The 23,558-nt window shown below is 33.3% G+C and overlaps 2 protein-coding genes and 1 non-coding gene across 10 annotated transcripts; all 3 read left to right on the forward strand.

The window, feature by feature from the left end:
* Positions 1–7,829: 7,829 nt before the first annotated feature.
* Positions 7,830–14,419, forward strand: LOC132639983 (diacylglycerol kinase 2). The gene is made up of 8 exons (XM_060356365.1): positions 7,830–7,986; positions 9,157–10,351; positions 10,844–11,219; positions 11,504–11,580; positions 11,885–12,004; positions 12,094–12,258; positions 12,790–12,927; positions 13,920–14,419. The coding sequence occupies exons 2-8, from the start codon at positions 9,251–9,253 to the stop codon at positions 14,073–14,075; spliced, it is 2,133 nt and encodes a 710-aa protein (XP_060212348.1). The 5' UTR covers positions 7,830–7,986; positions 9,157–9,250; the 3' UTR covers positions 14,076–14,419.
* A 6,971-nt stretch (positions 14,420–21,390) lies between these two features.
* LOC132639984 (protein DOG1-like 3) lies at positions 21,391–23,535 on the forward strand. 8 transcript variants are annotated; one of them, XM_060356367.1, is made up of 4 exons: positions 21,391–21,583; positions 21,719–21,777; positions 22,182–22,245; positions 22,372–23,535. In XM_060356367.1, exons 2-4 carry the CDS (start codon positions 21,767–21,769, stop codon positions 23,170–23,172), a joined length of 876 nt encoding a protein of 291 aa, XP_060212350.1. In that variant the 5' UTR covers positions 21,391–21,583; positions 21,719–21,766; the 3' UTR covers positions 23,173–23,535. The 8 variants fall into 8 exon arrangements, with proteins under 8 accessions (XP_060212350.1, XP_060212355.1, XP_060212356.1 ...); XM_060356370.1 differs by having other exon boundaries at positions 21,396–21,583; positions 22,095–22,245; XM_060356372.1 differs by having other exon boundaries at positions 21,394–21,777; positions 22,354–23,535.
* On the forward strand, positions 23,148–23,247 carry LOC132642957 (U6 spliceosomal RNA). Its single transcript, XR_009583427.1, has one exon. It is a non-coding gene; the product is annotated as a U6 spliceosomal RNA (small nuclear RNA).
* Positions 23,536–23,558: the final 23 nt, after the last annotated feature.

Consider the following 23,558-nt stretch of genomic DNA (forward strand, 5'->3'; position numbering starts at 1 on the left):
CTCCAAAGATTTTTTCCATATTCATGTTCGAACCCCTAATCCCTAATTAAGAGAGGAGCAGCTCCATCCGCTGCACAAGTTAAATTATGTATTTGTCTTAAAAGTTCATTAACTATGTATAGATTATTTATTTAGAACTAAATAACTTCAGAAAATTAGGATACATAAGTTATAAATGTCAAATTCTGGCTCCGCATTTGATTTGAAGTAAATAATTTTATCAAAATGGAAGTTAAAATATTAAAGCAGTGGAATGAAAATTTTGCTTTTATATAATTACCCACTTGTGGGACTACAATGGGTATATGGTTGTTGTTGTTGTTGTTGTACACTTGTACTAACACAGATTATATTTTTTTAGTTAAAATATCTACTTTTATATCTTGAGTTTGGGCCCGGGCTTAGCACGGGCCTCACATAACTAGTATACTCAATATCTCTCATGTATTTTGCCAATATATAACATTTGTGTAAGTTCACATATAGTTCACATATACTTCATTCTTCAAGAACTCAACGCTTTCGTTGAAGTTTGATCGATTCACTGCTTTAAAATGTGTCACTAAGTCTGAAAACTTATTTTCCGGCGTATGTACTTAACACATCTCCTTTATGTTTTGTCGATATATACGAGATTTACCATCATCTCATGAATTTAACCATTTTTTAGTTGGTATGATTTTAACTTTTATATTATATGACAAAATTGTGAAACTATGTTAGAAAGATTGTTCACCATTGTTAAGCATGCATATTTAACCTAAGAATGCTAATGTTATCATTAATTATTTTCTTAATTAATAAAAACTACAGCTTGTTATCTCCTTTTAATATTACACTATATAACAAGCCTTGTCCTCTTTTTCTCTTCACAGCCCCCACATCTCATGACCCACCCATCCACCACGCTATTCTCTAACCAACTTATACATTATCATCACTCGTTCCATATAAATTATAAAAAAGTATCTTGAAATAAAAATCACTTCTTTTTTTCACAACCTTATATATACACACATAACACCATATATTGCTACACGAACGCACCAAGATTATCTCCTACTCACATCTCTCACCACTCACTCTGCGCTAACTTCTTCAATTGGTCAATATTCCATTTGAAAAAAAAAAAAAAACACTATTAGTGGTTTAAGATCGAGAAAATGAAGGTGAAAAAGGGATGGCTAGCAATTCAAGTAGGATTAGAAGAAGAAGATGGTGGGATTCAAAGATTTGTTATTCCAATTTCATATCTTTATCATCCTCTTCTTCAAAAGCTTCTTGATAAAGCTCATGATGTTTATGGCTACCATGTTGATGGACCCTTAAAGCTACCATGCTCCGTCGACGATTTCCTCCATATACGGTGGCGGATTGAGAAGGAACCTAACCGGAGCCACCACCATCACCACCACAAAAACATCCACCAACACCTTCCCAGCACTTTGTCCTTTCACTCTTGTTGATGAGGGATGAAGGGCTTCTATATTTGTAAAGGTGTAGTTTTTTTTTTCTTTTCTTATTTTCTTTTTCCTTCTTCTAAAGAAGTGGTGTTTTGACAAAGCAAAACTTCAAAACATTACCGTGGCATGGTGGTAAGTTCCTTCATCCTTAATTTGAGATTTAGGGTTTGAGTTTTGAGAATGGACTCATCTTTGATAGGAAGCGTTTTACGTTCAAAGTCGGATTTTCTCGCGCGCGAATCCGAGCTAATCATAGCTCAAGGCAAATACTGAACGCCAGATGAAAATAAAAAGGAACTACATAAAAATGTTGATTTATTTTTATGGTGTGAGACATTTTGGGAAAAGCCACGTGGCCAGGTTTGGTTCAAAGCCATGTTAAGAATATTTTTGGGTGGCTTAACACAATAAAATGATATTAGAGCCAAATGTTTGATGAGACGAACATTAGAGTTGTGGCAGAGTGATCAACATGGAACGACCTTCTTAGTGCCTTTATCTGTATATGAATTGAATAATTATCTTTACTCATAGTTTTAAAATGCACACGCAGAAAGGAATCTGATGATGTGGATGACATACACTTATGTTGAATCATATGGAACATAATTCGAGCACGAAATTACTTCTTCTTCTTCTTTTTTTTTTTTTTTTTTTTTTTTTTTTTTTTTTAACTATTGATAGGGAGATAGAGTAGAGATTTGAACTTTCTATTATTGAGATCTATCCCTGTGAGCATCTTCTTTTTACTTTGTGTGCTCGATGGTGATGATGACGAATCATGTTGCTCATAATGAAAAAAGGTTCAAGAAAATATGCGTCTTAGTTTACTTTTATTACGTATCATTTTTGTAATTTTAGAGAACAAGTCAACAAGTTATGTGTGCCACAACACGATCTCCTTAAAATTTTGAAGTAGTACTAGCTAGTGGAATTTTAAATAAATCCATGACGTGCAAGTCCACCCATTATGCAAATCTGTTTACTCCACGACAGGTACAGCTAATTTCACGACGCAATTTCTCATGAATATCCATTTTACTACTGTATGTATATTTTTATCAAAAAAAAGAGAAATAATGGGGTTTGAATAGGACGGTCAACCCAGTCAAAATTTTATGTGACTTTGAATATTCTTTTGAATTAAAATTTACAACTTTAGTAATTATATAGAGTTTTGTCAATCATAATCTTTCATAGTAGGTACATAATTGAAAAATCATTAATATAAGAATACATTATTTTAACTAGTTTCAATACGCAAAAGTATCACCAAAATAGTTATATCAACTCAGCTATTACTATATCAAAGAGGTTTTTAGTGGCAATATATTTTCCTTTTAGCGGCAATAGTTATTGCCACAAAAACATTTACCAGCAATTGGTTAATGCCATTAGATCTAAGGTCGCTAAAGCCTTTAGCAGCATTTATTGTTATGGCTAAAGTTTGATATTGCCGGTAATAATTGATCCTAGAATATAATTAGCGGTAATTAAATTATTGCCGCAAATTAATTGTCGCTGAAAGCATATTTTGTTGTAGTGAATTATATGGCCAATTTTGGTATAATTCACATTCTTCGTAATTGGTTGAAGCATTATGGCCAATTTTGGTATAATTTAAAAATGTCTTCCTGAAAAAATAATTTCTAAAAGCAGATTCATATCATAGTTTTTGTTTATACCTTGAATGGAGGAAAAAAAAGATTCACCAAAACGAAAAAATGACTTCTGTTATTTATAATTAGCGGATGTTTTCTGTCTTTACAACTATCCAAACTCTTGCCACATCACTTATTTAAATCAGCACTTGTACAATATTAACATCTTTGGATACACAAAAGTATCACCAAAACAGTATTCTTATATCTACAACAACAACATATCCAGTGTAATTCTACTAATGGAGTATGAAAGGGTAGACTGTACGCAGACCTTACCCCTACCTTAGGATAGAGACGCTAGCTATTTTCGAAAGACCCTCGGTTCAAGAAAAAACATGACAAAAAAAGTCAGACAAGGATTGATGAAAGTAAAGAAGTCATGGCAAAATACAATAGATAAGCATTATATATGAAGAAAAGTAACAGTAAGTGCAACAAACTAATACGATAATCAAAGTACAAGAAACAACAGATGGTAACAGGAAGTCAAAGGACAAGAAACTACAAAGATAATAATACGCTTACTAGTATGAAAGGATATATACACGAGACAACACTCCACTACCTACTAACCCTTCTATCATAATTCGCGTCCTCCACAACCTCCTATTTAAGGTCATGTTCTCGGTAAGCTACAATTGCGTCATGTCCTGCCTAATCACTTCTCCCCAATACTTCTTCGGCCTACCGGCCTCTACCTCACCTGAAACCATCCATAGTCAACCTCTCACACCTCCGCACTAGGGCCTCCGTACATCTCCTATGTACATGCCCGAACCATATACTAATACTAAATTACTATACTTTCACCTAGTTTAATTTTATGTCTAGAAAATGATTGACAATATAAAATATTTTTCAAAAAAATTATATTCGATTGAAGATGTGGTGTCTACCTCACATTTCCAGCTAAGCCTGTTCTCTCCAATTGTATCAAAGAAATATAGGGAAACAAAAGGAATTAAAAAGTTAAAGTTTTCCAGCACAAAAGCAAGGAGATCCACTTTTAATAACTCTATACATTTAATAATTCTTACAACTTGATATTAATCAAAAGCCACTTTCTTCTTTTCCACCCTCTTTTTTAGTACGATAAACATTGGTTGATTTTTTTACAAAAGAGATTTAACTTTCCTCTTCTTTTGACCTAATAATTGAGTTAATTAATTATAATTTGGGTACTGCTCTTTCGAGTACGGATTAAGCCGGGCTTTGATGAGGTGTGGGGTGTGATTCAAGTCAAAAGTTATATATTGTGATATTATATGATAATATATTCTTATTCTAAAGTATTCTATAACCCTAAATTAATCCTAAAATATTTATGGATTTCCAACTTATGCACACGTATTAAAGTGGGAGATCCTTTTGTGTGCACTATATATGATGACACATTGACACGAAAGGTGGTAATCTCTCTTGTATTATATGGCAAAGCAGCCAAACATATATATATATATATATGTAATACGAAGTTTTAATTGTGGAGTGTGTGATCTCATTAGTCATTTCAAATTGCAAATTGTGACACATGTTATATTTGCTTAGTTCTTATTGATAATTGATCTTTATTCCCTTACAATTTATATAGATCAGTCCAAGTACGTCGGTCGCATTATTTTTTAGATATTTTCACAATTATGTTATCCTTGATTTTTCTTTTTGAATTGTCCTCCATACATAATTCGAGAGTTGAAGCTAACATGTTTTTTGAACGTAGGATTATTTTGATTGATGTGGACTCCCTTGTGATGTACTTGGTTTAATTTGCAAGAAAATCGTCTGGTATACTTCAGTACTTCAGATTGATGATCTCGAGGAATAACTTCATTTGACATTTCCTTCTTTTTTCTTTATGAGAGACAAATTAAATTAAAATGGTGTATCTCGAGCAAAGGACTGTATGGATATTCTTGAAGTTGATTTCAAGAAATAAATTCTTTTAGCGTTTCCTTCTTATTTTTTCAACCAAGGGCCAAAGTATTGAATTTCTCGAGCTAAGAACGGTGCGAATCTTCTCAAAGTATTTCATTATCAAGAAGGGTCTGGCAACACTTTGTTGATCTTGAGGAAGAACGTCATATCAATTTGTTGCTACAAACAGGGGCAGATTTACATGGCGGCGAGGGTATGTACATAAACACGAAAAATTTACGAACACCCTCGGCAAAAATTACAGTATATATATAGGGTAAATTTTTCGTGTTTATATACATATATTGACTTTTGAACACCCTGAACAAATGCAAAAGATTAGCTCAAGCGGTCCAAAGTGTTCAAAATTGTCTCTAGCATCCTAGGTTCGAACCCTAGGGACAACATAGTTTTTTATATTTAGCTTTTGTTGTTTTTTTTCGAACCCCGTGAGTGAAAATCTTGGATCCGCCACTGGCTACAAAGATAATATTTTATGTCTTGATTTTTTTGTGAATATTTTAAGAATTATAGAATCCTGAAAAAGAGGAGATATGTGAAGGAGTGAGAAAGGAGATGTTTGAGGGCAGGTGTTTTCAATTACTCGATCCATATAATTGTGTCTAAATAAGTATATTATATACGGAAAAGGCCAAAATTACCCCTGAACTTTGGGAAATAGTTCATCCATATCCTTCGTTATACTTTAGGGCTAATTATACCCTTACCGTTATACTATGAGGTCAATTATACCCTTATGTCTAACAGCTGCTACGTGGCATCATCCCAGCTTTTCAAAATTATTTTCCCCTCAAATGATTTTTTACCCACTAAAATAACTCAACCCGACCCGACCCGATATTTTTTTGCCAGCCAAAGTGATACGGACCCAACCCATTACCCCTTGGCTGGAAAAAACAAATTCGGGTCGGGTTGGGTTGGATTATTTTAGCGGGTAAAAAATTATTTGAGGGGAAAATAACTTTGAAGGGCTGGGATGATGCCACGTGGCAGCTGTTAGGCATAAGGATATAATTGATCTCATTACTCAAAAGAAGTATATTTTTTTTTTTTCCAAACAGCAGGCAACTACAACTGCATCGAAGGCTAAGTCGAGATTAACGACGTTCACGTCATTTTATATGTTCGTCGACCGTTATTGCTAATAAAATACAGTTTTCTAAAATTTAAAAAGTTAATCGTCATTTACGTCGACATAGTCCTAGTCAATTTTGTTCATATTATTCAACAGTGCCGTGCACAAAGGTAAAGGTGACAAGACAAATAGACATATTATATCAAACTTAAACGAGTAAAGTTAACAAACATGACATAATTTAACCTGTTAAGAATATTATTTGAATAAAAAGTCAAAATAAGATGAGTCATAATGGAACTCCTCCAATATGATCCAAAATTTTCTCATATTCCTCCAATAATGAGACAAAGTTTTGAATATTTGGATTTGACCAGGTTGCATTTTGATCTGTTGAATTACACTATTTCAACATTTTAATTTGATGATTCATTTTGCAATCAATCTATTAGATTAAGTAAGCAAACGAGTTATAACTCACACTACAAAAAAAAAGGGGTAATTTGCGGAAGTTGAAAGTTGCAATTCGCGGAGCTTTTAGCCTCCGCTAGTTGCTAGTGGAGGCTAAAACCCCCCACGAATCACAACTTTTAGCCTCCACAAATTACCCATTTTTGTGTAGCGTCAATCCGTTAAGATTGCGAATTGGACGAGTTACTAAAATAATGGCTATGATTTTGCCCGCACTACATTCCCTAGAGAGAGTTAGAGCCTGTTTGGATGGGCTTAAAAAAGCAGCTTATAAGCTGCTTTAGATAAGCTAAGCCAAACGGGCCCAATTAATTTTTTGGGCTTATTTTAAGTACAAAATGACTTTAAGCTGACCAGCCAAATACTAAAAAAGCTGAACACAACTTATAAGCAACTTATAGGTCAATTTAAACGAGCTCTTAATTCCGTGATCTAAAAGTATAGATCAAATCGTAGTTTGAATTTCAATAAAACTATTATACTTTTGAATCTTTCATTCTTCGTTGTTAACTATTAAAAAAATGACAATTTAAAAAATAGGAGTTCAAGTTTAGAATTAACTAAAATTCCTAAAATCTCTTAACCAAAAAGAAGATGAGGAAATAAATACCTACTATTTATGAGTTCATTGAATTGCTCATTCCATTTTTATTCGACTTCTTGTCAAAGTAGTTTGGTCATGCCAAATGGAAAACGATTTCATAATATTTTGACGGAATCAATATTCAAGCATTTCGTATAAAAGATTTACATATACAGTCACATATATCTATAATACTATTTTATTATGACAATCAAATTTTATCAGAAATCAATTTAAATATTTTATTTTCTTAACAATATAAAACATCTGGAAAAAAAAAACCTTTTGCGTAATGTTTATCTATAACAGCCAAATAAGAATTAAATATCAAATGTTATTATAAGTGTATAATAACCATTTCATATAAAACAATAATTTACTGTGATCTCACAAGTTAGATTTGGGAAGGGTAACAACTAAAAAGTGTTTAGATTAACGATATCATTATAGAGATATATTAGTGACATATTGTTTCAAGTGAACATTATATTATCATAATAATTTTTTTCCATTTACTAATCACCCCCTAATAATTAAAAAAAAAAAAAAAGTCAAGTCTTTTTTTTTTTTTAAGCTCTAGAAACTAGAAATTGAAATCCCGCCTTTAAAGGTTGCTTTCACTTATTTTATTTTATTTCATTTAAAATTCAAATACTTTTCCAGCCAAGATATTTTGACCTTTTAACGTATGAATAGAGATTCTTGAGAAATTTTTGTGATCTATATATATATTCCATTAAATTAAATGTCGAATTTTGAGCTCATCTTCGCAAATCCCTTTTGCCTATTATTCAGGTTTCCGATCTCGCACTCTTAATTTATTTATTTTTTAAAAATAATTTATAATGTATTTTGGAGCGATCTTCATATATGTATGTGATTTTAATTTGTAGATCTAAAGTCAATTTTGAAGACCAATTCTGTATGTTGATTTTATGATTTGTATAGCTGATCTGAGCTAATTTGTGATTGATTATTGAAGCGTAGTTTATTGATCGATTTGATATGAACTAATATTGTTTATGTGAATGTATAGACATCTGTTTTTTTTTTTTTTTAATGTGATATAGATATACATATGCATTTGATTTGGTTTCTGATTGTATAGCTTTATAACAACAACAACGACATATCCAGTGTAATCCCACAAAGTGGAGTCTGTGGAGAGTAAGATGTATGCAGACCTTAGTCCTACCTTTGTGGGGGTAAAGAGGCTGTTTCCGATAGACCATCGGCTGATTGTATAGCTTTATATCAGTTTTAGTTCCAAGGTTGTGTGGTTTGGGATGTAATGGGAATTTAATGACCATAGCCCATTGTGAATGGTGAAGGGTTTGGTGATTTGAGAGTTCTACTTCCAACCCATCTTACGGGGTGGGAGGGATAGTGGGTTGTCGACTTTTTGTTGGGTTTTTTTATTTGTAAATGAAAAACATGAGGAATGAGGTTTAGTGTAGTTTGCTTCTTTAATTTTTAATGGATGTTTGGTGACACAATATAACTCATGAATTACATGCTTATGCATTAACCTTATTGCATGTTAATACATGTGTTATTACTTGGACCTACTAAAAACTCCATTATACATGCTTGAATTTTGTTCGCCAGTGTTCCTTTTCGAATCTACTGAGGTCAGATTATGTTTGTTAGGATTTGAAATAGCTCAATGGTCCTTATGAAAGACAGGCTCGTTTGTTATGTTTTCATAAAACCTATATTCTTATTGTATGTAATGTTTAGCTTCATCTACCTCTTCTCAGTTCTAAGATATCATTTTGATAGAACAGTACTCTGATGGAAATGCAATTTGCTGTCCTTTATCCTTGCTCGTCATATCATTTATGCATACATTTGTCTTTGGAGACTATATGCTTTTTAGCGTGTGATATGTTTCTGGATGTAGTTGAATAGTTTTCTTTACTTCGCTTATCTTGCTTTTTAATGAAACAAAGTTTCTTTTTGTAGGTTAAGGTTTCAATTACCAGAATTGGCTCCATAGGTGATAGCCTCCAGGCATTTTATAGGAATTGAAAAAGAATAATGAGACATTGGCTTAACAATGGTTGATATCAGTGTTTCATTATTGAGGTTGCTGAACAGTTCGGACTTTTTTAGTTCCTATATCTTCGCATGGTTGGTTACTGGATCTCTTGGACTGTTGGTAATCATATATGTATTCCTTAAGTGGCAACGGAAGACATCTCTCAATTGGGTTAAAGCTGCTGCTGTAGCAAAGAAGCAAGTGTGGGAGAAGCTGCAGGTTCCCTTATCCCATCATACATGGATTGAAGATTTTGCTTATGGTGTACAGCCATCCACATGCAGCGTGTGCCTCTCATCACTCGTTTCTCCACATAGCTTAGGTACAAAAGTTGCATCACGTTCTCCAGTACATCGTTGCTCTATTTGTGGTGTCGCAGCCCATTTTCGTTGTTCTCAGTTTGCCTCAAAGGATTGCAAGTGTGTAGCACAGGCTGGTTTAAGCCATGTGCGGCACCATTGGTCTGAAAGATGGACTAACTTGGATGAGAATCCTGAGATGTCTGCATTTTGTTTCTATTGTGATGAACCTTGCGGTGTTCCTTTCCTTGATGCATCTCCTACTTGGTACTGTTTATGGTGTCAACGATTGATACATGTCAAATGCCATGCCAAGATGTCTGAAGAATCTGGTGATATTTGTGATTTGGGTCCTCTCAGAAGGCTTATTCTTTCTCCACTCTATGTTAAAGATCTACAAGCTAGTGCAACACTAAGTTCTCTGGCAGATAAAATGAATACCAATGGGCACATCAGACGAAAGCGTCATCGGAACAGACATGGAAATGACCTCATAAATGGTAAAGTGCAAAGCGGTTCTGCTGCAAAGAGAGCTCTGGAATATGTGATTAGATCCCTGGTGGCTTTGAAGCTTTCCAACAGTGAGACAAATAATGGCTACTCTGTAAAATGTAACAAACTGGGTGGCAGAAAAGGTAGCCAGAATGGATTAGCCTGGAACAAGCAGGAAAGTAGAATTTTGGGCAGATCTAAGAAGTATGCGCTAGTGGATTTGCCTCAGGATGCTAGACCTCTTTTGGTTTTCATAAACACTAAAAGTGGAGCTCAAAATGGTCCGGCTCTAAGAAGGAGATTAAACATGCTGTTGAATCCTGTTCAGGTGAACTTTCAATTTAAGGCTAAAAGTTAGCTCGTAGTCCTGTATATTTAGCTGTGCCACACGTAGCTTTATTTTAAAAGGAAATAACTAGAATAATTAGCTAACAAGCAAATTATAGCAGATGTACTTAAACCATCTGAATGGACCAACTAGGTTCTTACGCTTACTTAAGCTTGTAGCTTGGCCCTATCTTTTGCTTTGGCCAGGATGAACCTCATGCTTCCAAGATACAAATGCTCGATCACCATCCTCATTTCCTCCTTATTTTGAGCTCATTTTGGAGTCATTTGTTTTATTGTGAAACTTTTTTTTGAGAATGGATGAACAAAATTTTTGAGAATGATTTAATTGTGAAGTTATAATCTATTGAAAATTACAGAAAGGCCTTTTTTACTGTTGTCCTCCTTTCCTCTCGCAATTTATCAGTGATGAAAGTGTTTTCTCTATGTTCAAGCATTCACTTGAATAAGAATTTCATTTTCATAAATGCAGGTATTCGAACTTGGTCAGTCCCAAGGGCCTGAAGCTGGTTTAGAATTATTTAGTAACTTGCAATACTTTCGTGTCTTGGTCTGTGGTGGTGATGGGACTGTTGCTTGGGTTCTTGATGCAATTGAGCGGCATAACTTTGAATCACCTCCACCAGTAGCAGTTCTTCCTCTGGGAACTGGTAATGATTTGTCTAGAGTCCTGCAATGGGGTGGTGGATTTGCGATGGTTGAAGGGCAAGGTGGACTAAGACCATTTCTGCATGATTTGAACCATGCTGCCGTTACAATGCTTGATCGTTGGAAAGTCAACATAATTGAAGAAAAATCTGCCTATGACACCCCCAAGGTGCAATCAAAGTTCATGCTGAATTACTTGGGTAAGCTTCCATCTGTTTGCACATTTTGACTTGTTGTCTTATTTGGTTTGGGGTTTGGATTCTATTTCCATGTCATAGGATGGGGGAAGGGGGTTTATGATGCTAGCCGAGAATTCAATGAAAGATCCTTTTATTGTGCTACTTTTAGCTGTGATGCTTGGACCTGCCTTTTAGTACTTATACCAGCACTGCGCTAAAAATTAATGTGCTCTCTAGATGCTGCTTGCCAGTCCTGTCACTAGTACCTTTTGATCTATCTAATTACTGAAGCTTTTCTGTTACAGGTATAGGATGTGATGCAAAGGTTGCATATGAATTTCATATGAACAGGGAAGAAAACCCTGAGAAATTTAACAGTCAGGTATGAACATGCCATTTTGAGCCTCAGTGATCTCTGAGCTACAGTTGTTTCATGACATAATTATATGAGAATATTTATTTGTATGTCCTTGAGAATAATCTTTTCAGTTGCCATATATGTTCTCGGGAAATAATAAATAGAAAAACAATGGGCAAAGCTTCAATTGACATCGTTGACGATGATTGATTCTGATTGCTTGTTGTCAATAGATCACTATGCTTTAGTTGCCTTCTGTTTAAATTAAATTACATCTGGCAATTTACTGTTTGTGTTGTCTGTGTGTCTAATCAAGCTTCTCCTACAGTTTGTAAATAAATTGCGATATGCAAAAGAAGGTGCTAGAGATATAATGGACAGAACTTGTGCAGATTTGCCATGGCAAGTATGGCTTGAAGTTGATGGGAAGGACATAGAGATTCCCAAGGTATACACACTGCAAAATCTGGAAGTCAAACTGTTTCTTGCTTTCACGTTTTTCATTGTAATTGATCCCCTTATTTTATAATCTATCAGGATACCGAGGGCTTGATTGTGCTAAATATTGGTAGCTATATGGGTGGAGTAGATCTATGGCAAAATGATTTCGAGCATGACGATGACTTCAACGACCAGTCGATGCATGACAAAATACTTGAAGTTGTTAGTGTTTCTGGAGCATGGCACCTTGGCAAGCTACAGGTGTGGAAAGTTACCTTGTCCTTCCATTTCTATCTGTTCGTCAAATTCTAACTTTTGCATTTGCCCTTGGTTCATGTTGTGTAAGCTTTAATTGATGATGTTCTGCAAATTAAAATACCAACCTGTGAGGAAGTAGTTAATATGATTGATTTTTTGTTTTGTACTTAAAGCTTCTTTCGCTGTTAGTATAACAGCCTACTTTCCCTGAACTTACTCTTGAAATTAGTCTCTTGAATATCCAAATTTAAGCATGTATACTGAAAGGATCGGAAACAGCCTCTCTACCTGCCAAGGTAGGGGTAAGGTCTGCGTACACTCTACCCTCCCCAAACCCCACTTGTGGGATTACACTGGGTATGTTGTTGTTGTTGTTGAAGTATGTATACTGAAAGCATTCTCCTTCAGCTACTTACTGAGATCACCAAAGTAGCTGCTGCTTTCAAGTCTGCCTCTTTCATTTTTTACCCTTTATCACTGCTTTCAGTCATTTTATACTATTTTACTTTCCTTCTTACAATCTTTGTTTTTTAGGTTGGACTTTCTCAAGCGAGGAGGCTAGCCCAAGGGGGAACTGTAAGAATACATGCTTCTAGTCCTTTCCCTGTCCAAATTGATGGGGAGCCTTTCATACAGAAACCGGGTTGTTTAGAAATAACACATCATGGACAGGTATTTAAATTTCCTCGGTCAAGTTAACATAATTCCTGACATGAAGTGACAGGATTAAAAATAAAGCAGATTCTGATTATTTACAATTTGAAACCTTTTGTATGTATCTTGCCTGATTTCTGACTATTGATCAAGTGGATATTTCTGAAACAGTAGATTTAAGAATGGGTATGTTGTTGTAGCAGTAGATTTAAGAATGGACAAACATTTCTTTGCTTATGCCGTTTCAAGAGGACTTTACAAAAGAGTTAGGTTGTTGATACTTCAGATTACCCATCTTTATTTGTTTTAAGAGCATACAATGGTATTGGCATATTTTTATTCTGGTTTTGCACTTAAAGACTGCATAAGGCTGAACTCATAAATTGGACTCCATAAAATAGGTTGTAAATCTAAGCTTATTCGTTTAGTTATTTAACCCGGAATTGTTCTGTCATTCTATGGTGGCCCAGCTCTATACTAGCTTGGCATTTTCCTTTAAACTAACCCCTGGGTGATGTTATTTCTTTTGATTGACATAGTTATGTAAATGGTGCTTGAAGATCTATCAGTATTGCTCATGAATTATAATCCAGTTATTTACAGTAGAGGCTTCCGGTATCTAAATTTTCTCTTTTCTAGTATTTTGAGTTAAGGGCATATTAAACTCTTCGTTTTGGTACATGTGCGTATACCTTCCTCTAAAGGGTCAATTCGCAAATAATAGTTTTCACTATTTCATTTAAAATGTCATAATTAATGTCTTTCAGTCGTTTTATTCTGTTTGAGATTTATTCTCTGCTACATAATGTTTCATGGAAGATAATTTCCAGTTGGGTGCTTCCATCCAAAATGTGTGTGTAACTCGCTTGACTTTATTCAAAGTTGTTAAGATTCTTGTGGAGTTAATTGTCTTTCGTGCTGAAATTCAATCCGAAATTTCTGGATCAGATTGAAGGATTCACTCTTATTTTCTATCTGGCCTCTTAATTCTCTATCCTGTACCTTTCCAGATGTTCATGTTGAAGAAGGCATCGGGGTCCAACGAGCCTAGAGGTCACGCGGCTGCTATTATGACAGAGGTTCTGGTGGATGCCGAATGTAAAGGTCTCATAACTGCAGCCCAAAAGAAGGTACTTCTTCAGCAGATTGCTCTCCAGCTTTCTTGATTTTCACCCTTGGTGAATATTTTCACTTTCATAGACTGACCTCATTCAGCTCATAGAAACACAACTATTTTCTTTCACATTTTTTTTCTTACTCTTTTTCTAACGAGTAGTTTTTACTGAGGAAAAATTTTGTACAGTAAAGAGAGTGAAAAGATTTATTTGACATAGGAGATACGAGATACTATAGAGATGTGAGTTCCAAATGTAAATTTTGAGTTTACGGCTGTGGTCTTCTCCCAGTATGAAATCTCTTAAACTATTGACAACATATAGAATTCATTGTGGCTTTACCAGGTTCTGTTACAGATGGTATGATAAGAAAAACTTGATATGATTTTTGACTATGACATACTGTAGCCACTTATTTATGATAGACCTGTTCATTCTTCGTTTATATCATTTGCTCTTAACTCCCATCTTGCTTGATGAGGCAGATTAAAGGAAATGTCATAGTAAATCATTATATTGCTATAGCAATTTATGCAGTGTAAGTATTATGGTATGTTGCTTTATACGACATCAAGAGGCATAAATTTCTCTTGGAGGAGTTATTTCTTTGGAATGTTAGTGTTTGTTTGAACTTCTCCGGAAGGTGAGTTTACAAACTCGAGTTTTTTGGAAAATTTGAAGTGTTTGTTTGAGCTTCTTTTGGCACAAAAAGGAAGTTGACTATTTTATGAAGATTAGTTTTGGAACTAGTTTTTGAATTTTTGAAAGATTTGAAGAACTGAGTTTCAGAAAACTCCAAACAAACACTATGTCCAAAAGTTCAAAACGTGACTTTTGCAGACTCAACATTTGGAACATTTCAACAAAATGTCATCTTAATGTAGTCAAGATTTGTCACCAATGTTAGGTTGGTTATGTTCAATGCAAGCCCCTAATAACTAATACTATTATCTTGTTAGTTCTTGAAATATGCACAGGTAACGCATGCAGTGTCTCTGTTGTTGTTTTTTTTATCTACTGGATTGTTTGGTCAGGACAAGCAATCTTTGATGGTATAGATTCACTTGATTTCAAGTTGATGCATTCATTGGATATAGACTTTTGCTGTACTTTGTGATTTGACTGCTTGTTTCCTTAAGGAACCAATCAAACTTCCGGAAGGAACTATTATTATGACGCACCTAAATTTGAAAACTGAGGGGACACTTTTGAGTTTTGAGAATATCCCCAAAAAGGAAATGACAAAAAAATTGGTCCCACCATGTCAGTTTAAGGTAGTGTATTTTGTTAGTATTTGGTTTGTTTCTGTTGAGTTGCCCAGGTTGCAACTTGTTGAATGAATACATCATCTAATTAGTTGTACTAGGTTGAAAGTACTATCTTCGTCTCAATCCGTTTGGCCTTGTTTTTGTTTAGTTATTCTAGAAAAGATTAGCCTACTTCTAGAGATTATTTAATATTTGCATTTTTAGTTTATCCTTATTAGTTACTCCCTTTGCTCCATTTTAAATGGCCGCATTTATTTTTAGTACTAGATGGCTTATGCCCGTGCGCCAACACTTCGAATTATAGTGTATCTATTTATATATGGTTGTGTTTAGATAGTAATAATAATATATATATATATATTATGTTCAAAATACGATTAATATAACATTGTAGTTTGTGCTCCGTATCTAAAACTTTATTTTATTCGTGTTTGCTACGAAAATTTATGAATTACTTTTTAAAAGAGAAGACTTGTTTAAAAGAAAACTATTTTCCTCTTTTTGAGATAAAATAATAGTAATATTTAAGCATCAGTTGATACTTTCAATTTTAATTCGATTAATTTAAAAGTGTAAAATACTTATTATTTTTTATCAAATTTTGATTTGGATAATTCTAATTTAAATTATTAAATTAATTTTACATGTTTGAAATGAACTAAAGTAGAAATTTTTGGTAGATATTCTCTGTTTAACTCATTTTACTTGTCATGTTGTCTTTTGCATAGTTTTTTAAGGAAATGTGAATTTGATTAATTTATCTTATTTATTATTTGATCTTCATTTGATATTAATCTCTTTTCACATTTATTAGAGTAAGAATAAAAATAAAAAAGTAATTAAATTGTATCTTATTTTTTAAATATATATATTTTAACTATATTCATTTTAGTAAACATAACAAATAAATGACATGGCGGAATAGCAAATACAGCAATTAAATATTTTGAAGAAAAGTAATAATATGAGGTCCATGTTTTTTGTTGTGCAATAATTTCATTTGCTTTCACTAATGGGTTAATATGCATGTAGCAATGAATCCACTATTATTGACTTGATGGGGATACTTTGGGAATTACATGAATATTGTTTGATTTTTTAGTATATCGGGTGCACGTTTTTTTTTTTTTTTTTAACGTTGCCTTTTTTCTTTTTTTAATACGGGGTTCATTTTTTTTTTTTTGATGAGTTTGGAGAGGGTGGGGACCACTTTTTTTCATGAGGGTGGGGTCCAGTTTATTTTTATTTTTTATTTCTATCTACTTTTTAGAAGAGTTGGTAATATAAAGTATAAAATATCATTTTTTTACTCTTAAATAAAAAAAGTAGGACCGAACACGAACGACGATCTTGTCTCTATAAACCGGCTCTTCTATATAGTAGTAATAGTAAAGTAATACATATAATTTTTTTATCAAATTTTGATTTGGATAATTCTAATTCTAATTATTATATTAATTTTACATGTTTAAGATGAAACAAAGTAGAAATTTGATTTTCTATTTAAATGAAGAACTTCTATTTTTTAATTTTTTGTAAATATTTTTTGTTTAACTCATTTTACTTGTCATGTATTTTTTTACACGGTTTTTTAAGGAAACGTCAATTAGAATTATAATTTCACTAATTTACCTTATTAATTATTTGATCTCCATTTAATATTATTTTTTCTTTTATGACATTAATCTCTTTTCACATTTATTAGAGTACGGAAAAAATGAAAAAGTAATTAAATTCTATCTTATTTTAATATATAAGTATTTTAAGTATGTTGTTGTACAATAATTTCATTTGCTCCACTAATGGGTTGATACGCATGTGGCAATGAATCCATCATTATTGATTTAATTGTTTGATTTTCTAAGCACTTTTTTTTTTTAACATTGTTTGTTTTTTTAATATGGCATTCATTTTTTTAATATGAGGTCCACTTTTTTTTCCCGTGAGTTTGGATGTGCTGGTTTCCACTTTTTTTCTTCTCTTTTTTTTTTTTTTTTTTTTTTTTTATAAATACTGGTTGGTGTTTAATATGGGGCCATGAAGAACTTCTATTTTTTAATTTTTAGTAAATATTTTTTGTTTAACTCATTTTACTTGTCATGTTATTTTTTACACAGTTTTTTAAGGAAACGTCAATTAGAATTAGAATTTCACTAATTTAGCTTATTAATTATTTGATCTCCATTTAATATTATTTTTTCTTTTATGACATTAATCTCTTTTCACATTTATTAGAGTAAGGAAAAAAATGAAAAAGTAAGTAAATTCTATCTTATTTTAATATATAAGTATTTTAAGTATGTTGCTGCACAATAATTTCATTTGCTCTCACTAATGGGTTGATACGTATGTGGCAATGAGTCCATCATTATTGATTTAATTGTTTGATTTTCTAAGCATTTGTTTTTTAACATTGTTTGTTTTATTAATATGGGATTCACTTTTTTTTTTTAATATTGCTTGATTCTGTTAATATGGGGTTCACTTTTTTTTTCCCGTGAGTTTGGATGTGGTGGGTTCCACTTTTTTTTTTTTTTTTTTTTTAATACTGGTTGGTGTTTAATATGGGGCCCACAATTTTTTCTTTTAACATTGTTTATTTTTTTAATATGGGATTCACTTTGTTTTTTAATATTGCTTGATTTTGTTAATATGGAGTCCACTTATTTTTTTTCCCTTGAGTTTGGATGTGGTGGGTTTCACTTTTTTTTTTTTTTTAATACTAGTTGGTGTTTAATATGGGGTTCACAATTTTTTTTTAATATTAGTTGTTTAATATATATGGGGCCCACAATTTGTTTTTGGCTTGATTCTGTTAATATGGGGGTCACTTTTTTTTTTCCGTGAGTTTGAATGTGGTGGGCTCCACTTTTTTTTTTTAATATTGTTTGTTTTTTTAATATTGTTTGTTTTTTTAATATTGCTTGATTTTGTGAATATGGGGTCCACTTTTTTTCCCGTGAGTTCCACTTTTTTTTTTTTTTTTAATACTGGTTGGTGTTTAATATGGGGCTCACAATTTTTTTTAATATTAGTTGTTGTTTAATATATATGGGGCCCGCATTTTTTTTTTTACAATTTTTTTTTATGGGCCGGTTTAATATGGGGCCCAATTTTTTTTTTTAATGGCCCACAACGGACGGCGAAAAAGCACCCCAACAGGTGCTTCTATATAGTAGTAATATTCTAGTTCTATATTTTTGGATGCTTGAACTTTAAACCTTTTCTTAACTAGATGTGTTTATTGACAGAATTGTCACGATTTGCTTAATATCATAAGCTTTAAGAGTGTTTTATTATGAGCCCGTTTGGATGGGCTTATAACTTATGCTTGTAAGCCAAAAGTCCTAAGTTAGAAATCTTAACTTATGGCTTTTGGTTAAAAATAAGTGCTTAAATTTTTTATTTTTTTTATCATACTCAAACACTACAAAAGTGTTTAAAAGCTGTTTTGACTTAAAAATACCGAAAATAAGTCAATCCAAATGGGCTGTATGTGCCAATCCGTCTTTCTTTCTTTGTTAATTGTCGTGTCTAATCAAACATCGCCATATAAAATGAAACATTACGTTTTAATAGGAAGTGACGCGAACTATATTAGATTCTACCGGATACAAAGATGGTATTAAATATTACCATCAAACAAACTTAGCACTGAGAAGTAACAAGTCTAACAAATGACGTACGTAGGAAGTTTCTATTTTTGGAATTTTTAGATCAAAAAACATGCAATTGGAGCAACTTGTGGAGAGTAAGACAACTTCTTTTGGGGTGGTCTTTAAACTTTGCCTCTCATATTTGAAATCTTTAATTTTTGCCTTTCGGCTAAAATTCAGGAGTTCCAGGTTCGAACCTCCACACAGTTAAAATTTTAAAAAAAAATCGCAAGACAGAATTTAAATTTCGCTATGCCCCACCAGCATACACTTGTGAAGGAATTACCAAAGTTATGCCGGACCCGGCATACTTATACCTTATGGGCAGACTTGGCATAAGTATGCCGGGTCCGGCATAACTTTGGTAATTCCTTCACAAGTTTATGCCGGGTCCGGCATAAAAGTTTGCCCATAAAAGTATGCCCCTACTGGCATAAACTTGTTAAGGAATTACCAAAGTTATGCCGGACTCGGCATACTTATGCCAAGTCTGCCCATAAGGCATGAGTATGCCGGGTCCGGCATAAATTTGGTAATTCCTTAACAAGAGTATGCCCGGTCCGGCATACACGCCACCCAAACCTTGCCTTGTAATTTTTTTTTATTTATGCTTGAGCGGGGGTTCAAACTCAGAACCTCATGATTTCTGCGTGAACGCTCAGAGTTGCAATGCAAAGGGCAAAAATTAAAGACCAGCAATATAAGGGGCATAATTTAAAGACCACCCAAAAGAAGGGCAATCCGCGCAAAAAAATGGACAAAAGACGTTGCACCCTTCGCAAGGAAAAGGAAAAAAGCCCACCGTTGGAGCCTTATACATTAAGCTTCTAGTTTATTATTTTTATAATTGTGACGTTCGGGTGATCAATATTTTTTTATCAAAATTTAGACGGTAAAATAAATTATTTGCATTCTTTTTGCTTTCACCTAGATTTGGATCTGAGACCTCATTGGTACTGGGCTATACATGTGGTCTTCTACTCTATTTGTTTCTTACTTGTTCAGAAATTCTTCCATTCCTAACACCGGAGGTTCGAATCGTGACTAGTTCAATCACCAATCGGTCTATATGTTGTTGGTAAGCAGTAACAAGTATTTAAAATTTGTCGTGCTGCACGCAAGCTGGTTATGGACAGTTTCATATCACAGTTATTATTATTATTATTATTATTATTATTATTAAAAGAAAAGAAAAGAAAGAATAGTGTCCAACTCAAGTCCAATTGGCATAAGAAAACCAGTGGAATAAACGACATCATTGGCACAATGATCGGTGCAAATTTTAGAGTAACTAAATGAATAGATAAATACTACGAAAATGCACATACATGCCCACTTGTTGTGGTCCAGAATTTCATAATTTGGGGAGTGATACAAGTTTCAAAAATTAAAATATGAATTCTAATTAACTCATACTAGCTTTTTTTCTGAAAAAATAAAACGGAAAAGGCTTCAGTCGTCAATAGTTTGGCCCATTTGTGTCACTCGTCAATAGTTTGGCTCATTTATTCCATTATCGTTACCAAAATGACTCATCCATGTCATTTTTCATTAACGCCGATTTTACAATACCAGATATGACACGTGGCCTCCAACTAGATTATGGTTGTGAGTGGGTCAGGTGTATGGGTCAGACTTTTTATTAATTTGGGATTTAAAATTGGGTTGGTTTAATTAAACGACGTAGACCTCTAATTGGAAGTCACGTGTCATATCTGGTATTATAAAAATCGGCGTTAATGAAAAATGGCATGGATGAGTGATTTTGGTTACGACGATGGCATAAATGAGCCAAACTATTGATGAGTTGCATGAGCGGCATAAATGAGTCATTTCAGATAGTTTGATGACATATTTGAGCCTTTTTCGAAAATAAAATTCATTGCCCGTGCATATATTGTGCTTACAAAAATGAACTGTCGGAAGAAACACCAAAGTTTTGTTTATCCGAAGAAAAGAAGACTTTCAAACTCTGTAATCTAAAATAAGTATTAACTATTTATATTTATCGGTATAAATTATTTTATTAAGAACAAATTTTCATTAGAGTGTTAAATTATCTCCAAATATAGTAAAGCAGGAGTGCAGGACAGACTAAAAAAAACGTGTATTATATAAATTTAAACATTTAGTAGTATAAAAGTGTCTTGTCAATGTAGAAAAACTTGTCTAGTATTTTAAGAATCGTGAGATCTCAGGTTCAAATTCTAGTGAAGGTAAAAATATTAGGTAATTTTTTCTCATATGTCCGAACATTGATAAACGGAGACTGATACCTATATTAATGAAAATAATAGATATTTCGCAAAATTAGATGCACAAACTGACTTGAACACTATTACTATTAATGAATATGGTCAACCACTAGATACAGTGCACACAAGCCAATAAATTAAAGTGGACAGTCCCTTTGGAATATGACTGACAAAATATTGTGCAACTCCGGCCAGATACTGAGTCTTAGATATAGCTAGCTACTACTGCTTACGTTGCCCACCGGTTCTTATGCTCTGGTTTTTTTTTTTAAAAAAAAAAAACTTCATGTCGGCTATATAATCCTATAAATTTCTTTTAACTTTGTCCCAAAAAATCCACATTCTCCATGACATGACTTCTTTTTACAGGCAAACAACAGGTATGCATGTACAACTTTTGTTCATATATACTTGTTGGAAATATTGTCCTAACAATCCTAATTTTCATGTGTTTTTTTGTTTTTGTTTTTTGAGTGATTTGGAAATTTAATGTTGTTATTGTTGAAAAGAGACAGAATATTTGTCCAGTTTTTGTAGGAGACATCTCTTTATTTACTGAAGAAATGATCAGAAGGTACATCTATTTAGATTTAACTCTCTATAAATACTTACCCCATCAACCCAAAAAATCAAACATTGATTTCCCTACGATTTTGAGTTTCCATTATTTCATCCTTTTGAGTCTTTATATTTCAATATCTTCAAAAATCTCTTGCCTATTCACTCTAATTAAATTCTTATAAAAGAAATTTTGAGATTTTGAAGTACAATACAAGATGCCTTAAGTGGTTTTTCATATCGTGGGAACAAGATGTCACTTTATTATTCGTACTTTATGTCCTTATTTCAGTCCCTTCAATAATCTCTTGCCTGTCTAAATTCTTACAAAAGGTTAGCAAGATTTTAGAGTTTTTCGGAACTTCTACCTGACAGCACAATAGAAGATCCCTAAAGTGATTTTTCGTATCTTGAGAGCAGGACATTGCTTTGTTATTCACACTTGGATAACGCCGAAGCGTCTTCCATAGCGTGCCTTGACACGGTGCCTTTTCTTATCAATTATTATTGCTTCTTATCTATTTATTAATCTAATCAAGCATTCTTTTCTAATAATTAGTACTTCCATCTCTAATATATTTCCAACGGCAAGTTTGTTTCATTTTCATAGATCATGGCCAACCACTTGGTGAATACTAGCAGAAACGGAGTTCAAAATGGAGAGACATTTCACAGATTCTTCGAACAATGGCTCGTCGAACAAAACCAAGATTTGGATCAGCTTGTGCGGGCCTCGAAAGACAACAACAACCACAGGATCCTATCACCTATAATTCAGAGAGTCATGAAACACTACGAAGAATATTATACAGAAAAATCGCGATGCGCTAATGTTGATGTTTTGGGCATGTTGCATCCATCATGGAGAAGTAATCTTGAAGACGCGTTTTTATGGATCGGAGGGTGGAGGCCTAGTATGGCTTTTCACTTGTTGTACTCGAAATCTGGTATCCAACTTGAGGCAAATCTTCATGAGTTAATCAGAGGATTTAGAACTGGTGATTTAGGAGATCTTAGTGGTAGCCAACTTGGGCAAATTGATGAGTTGCAAAATAAGACAATAAGGGAAGAAAAAAAGTTAAGTGAAAATTTAGCAAAAGTTCAAGAAAGTGTGGCTGATACATCAATGGTGGAATTGTCTAATGTAGTGAGTGAAATGATGAGGGAACAAAGAGGACAAGTTGTTGAAGAAGAAGAAGAGGAGAAAATCAAAACAAATATTGGTAAAAAAGAGGAAGGTTTATTGGATGTGTTGAGAAAAGCTGATGATTTGAGGCTAAGGACACTTAAAGATATTTTGAGAATTTTGACACCAATTCAAGCTGTTCATTTCTTGATTGCTGCTGCTGAGCTTCACTTGAGGATTCATGAATGGGGTAAGAAAAAGGATGCTAGTCATGCCAGACAATAAAATCGGAACGATACAGAGAAGATCAGCATGGCCGATGTGCAAGGATGACAGGCATAAATTGAGTACTATATTATGAAGTCGGAATCGTGGAGAGAAGATCAGCATGGCTGCTGCATAAGGATGACATGCACAAATCAAGAAATAATAGTAAGAATAGTAGTACTTATGAATATTCTTGCTGCACAAGGAGTTAATGGTATTACTACTAATTTATTAGGTTCTAGTAGGATGAAGATCTTTTAGACCCTTTTTTTGTTCATTTCCGTGTATGCAGAACCATGATTAGTTAAGAGTATTGAAGATCTTTTAGGACTTCTTTTCTTCTGTTCTGTTGACATATGAAGATGTTTAGACCCTTATGTTTTTGCAGTCTTGCATAAAGTAGG

This window comes from Lycium barbarum, chromosome 5 (genome assembly GCF_019175385.1).
Source record: "Lycium barbarum isolate Lr01 chromosome 5, ASM1917538v2, whole genome shotgun sequence".
Classification (NCBI taxonomy): Eukaryota; Viridiplantae; Streptophyta; class Magnoliopsida; order Solanales; family Solanaceae; genus Lycium; species Lycium barbarum.

Coding starts and splice junctions, on each gene's coding strand:
- LOC132639983 (XM_060356365.1), top strand. CDS start 9,251: ATGGTTGATATCAGTGTTTCATTATTGAGGTTGCTGAACAGTTCGGAC. Junction 11,581..11,884: donor CTGAGAAATTTAACAGTCAG/GTATGAACATGC, acceptor CTTCTCCTACAG/TTTGTAAATAAATTGCGATA. Junction 12,928..13,919: donor AAATAACACATCATGGACAG/GTATTTAAATTT, acceptor GTACCTTTCCAG/ATGTTCATGTTGAAGAAGGC.
- LOC132639984 (XM_060356367.1), top strand. Junction 22,246..22,371: donor CCATAGCGTGCCTTGACACG/GTGCCTTTTCTT, acceptor TCATTTTCATAG/ATCATGGCCAACCACTTGGT.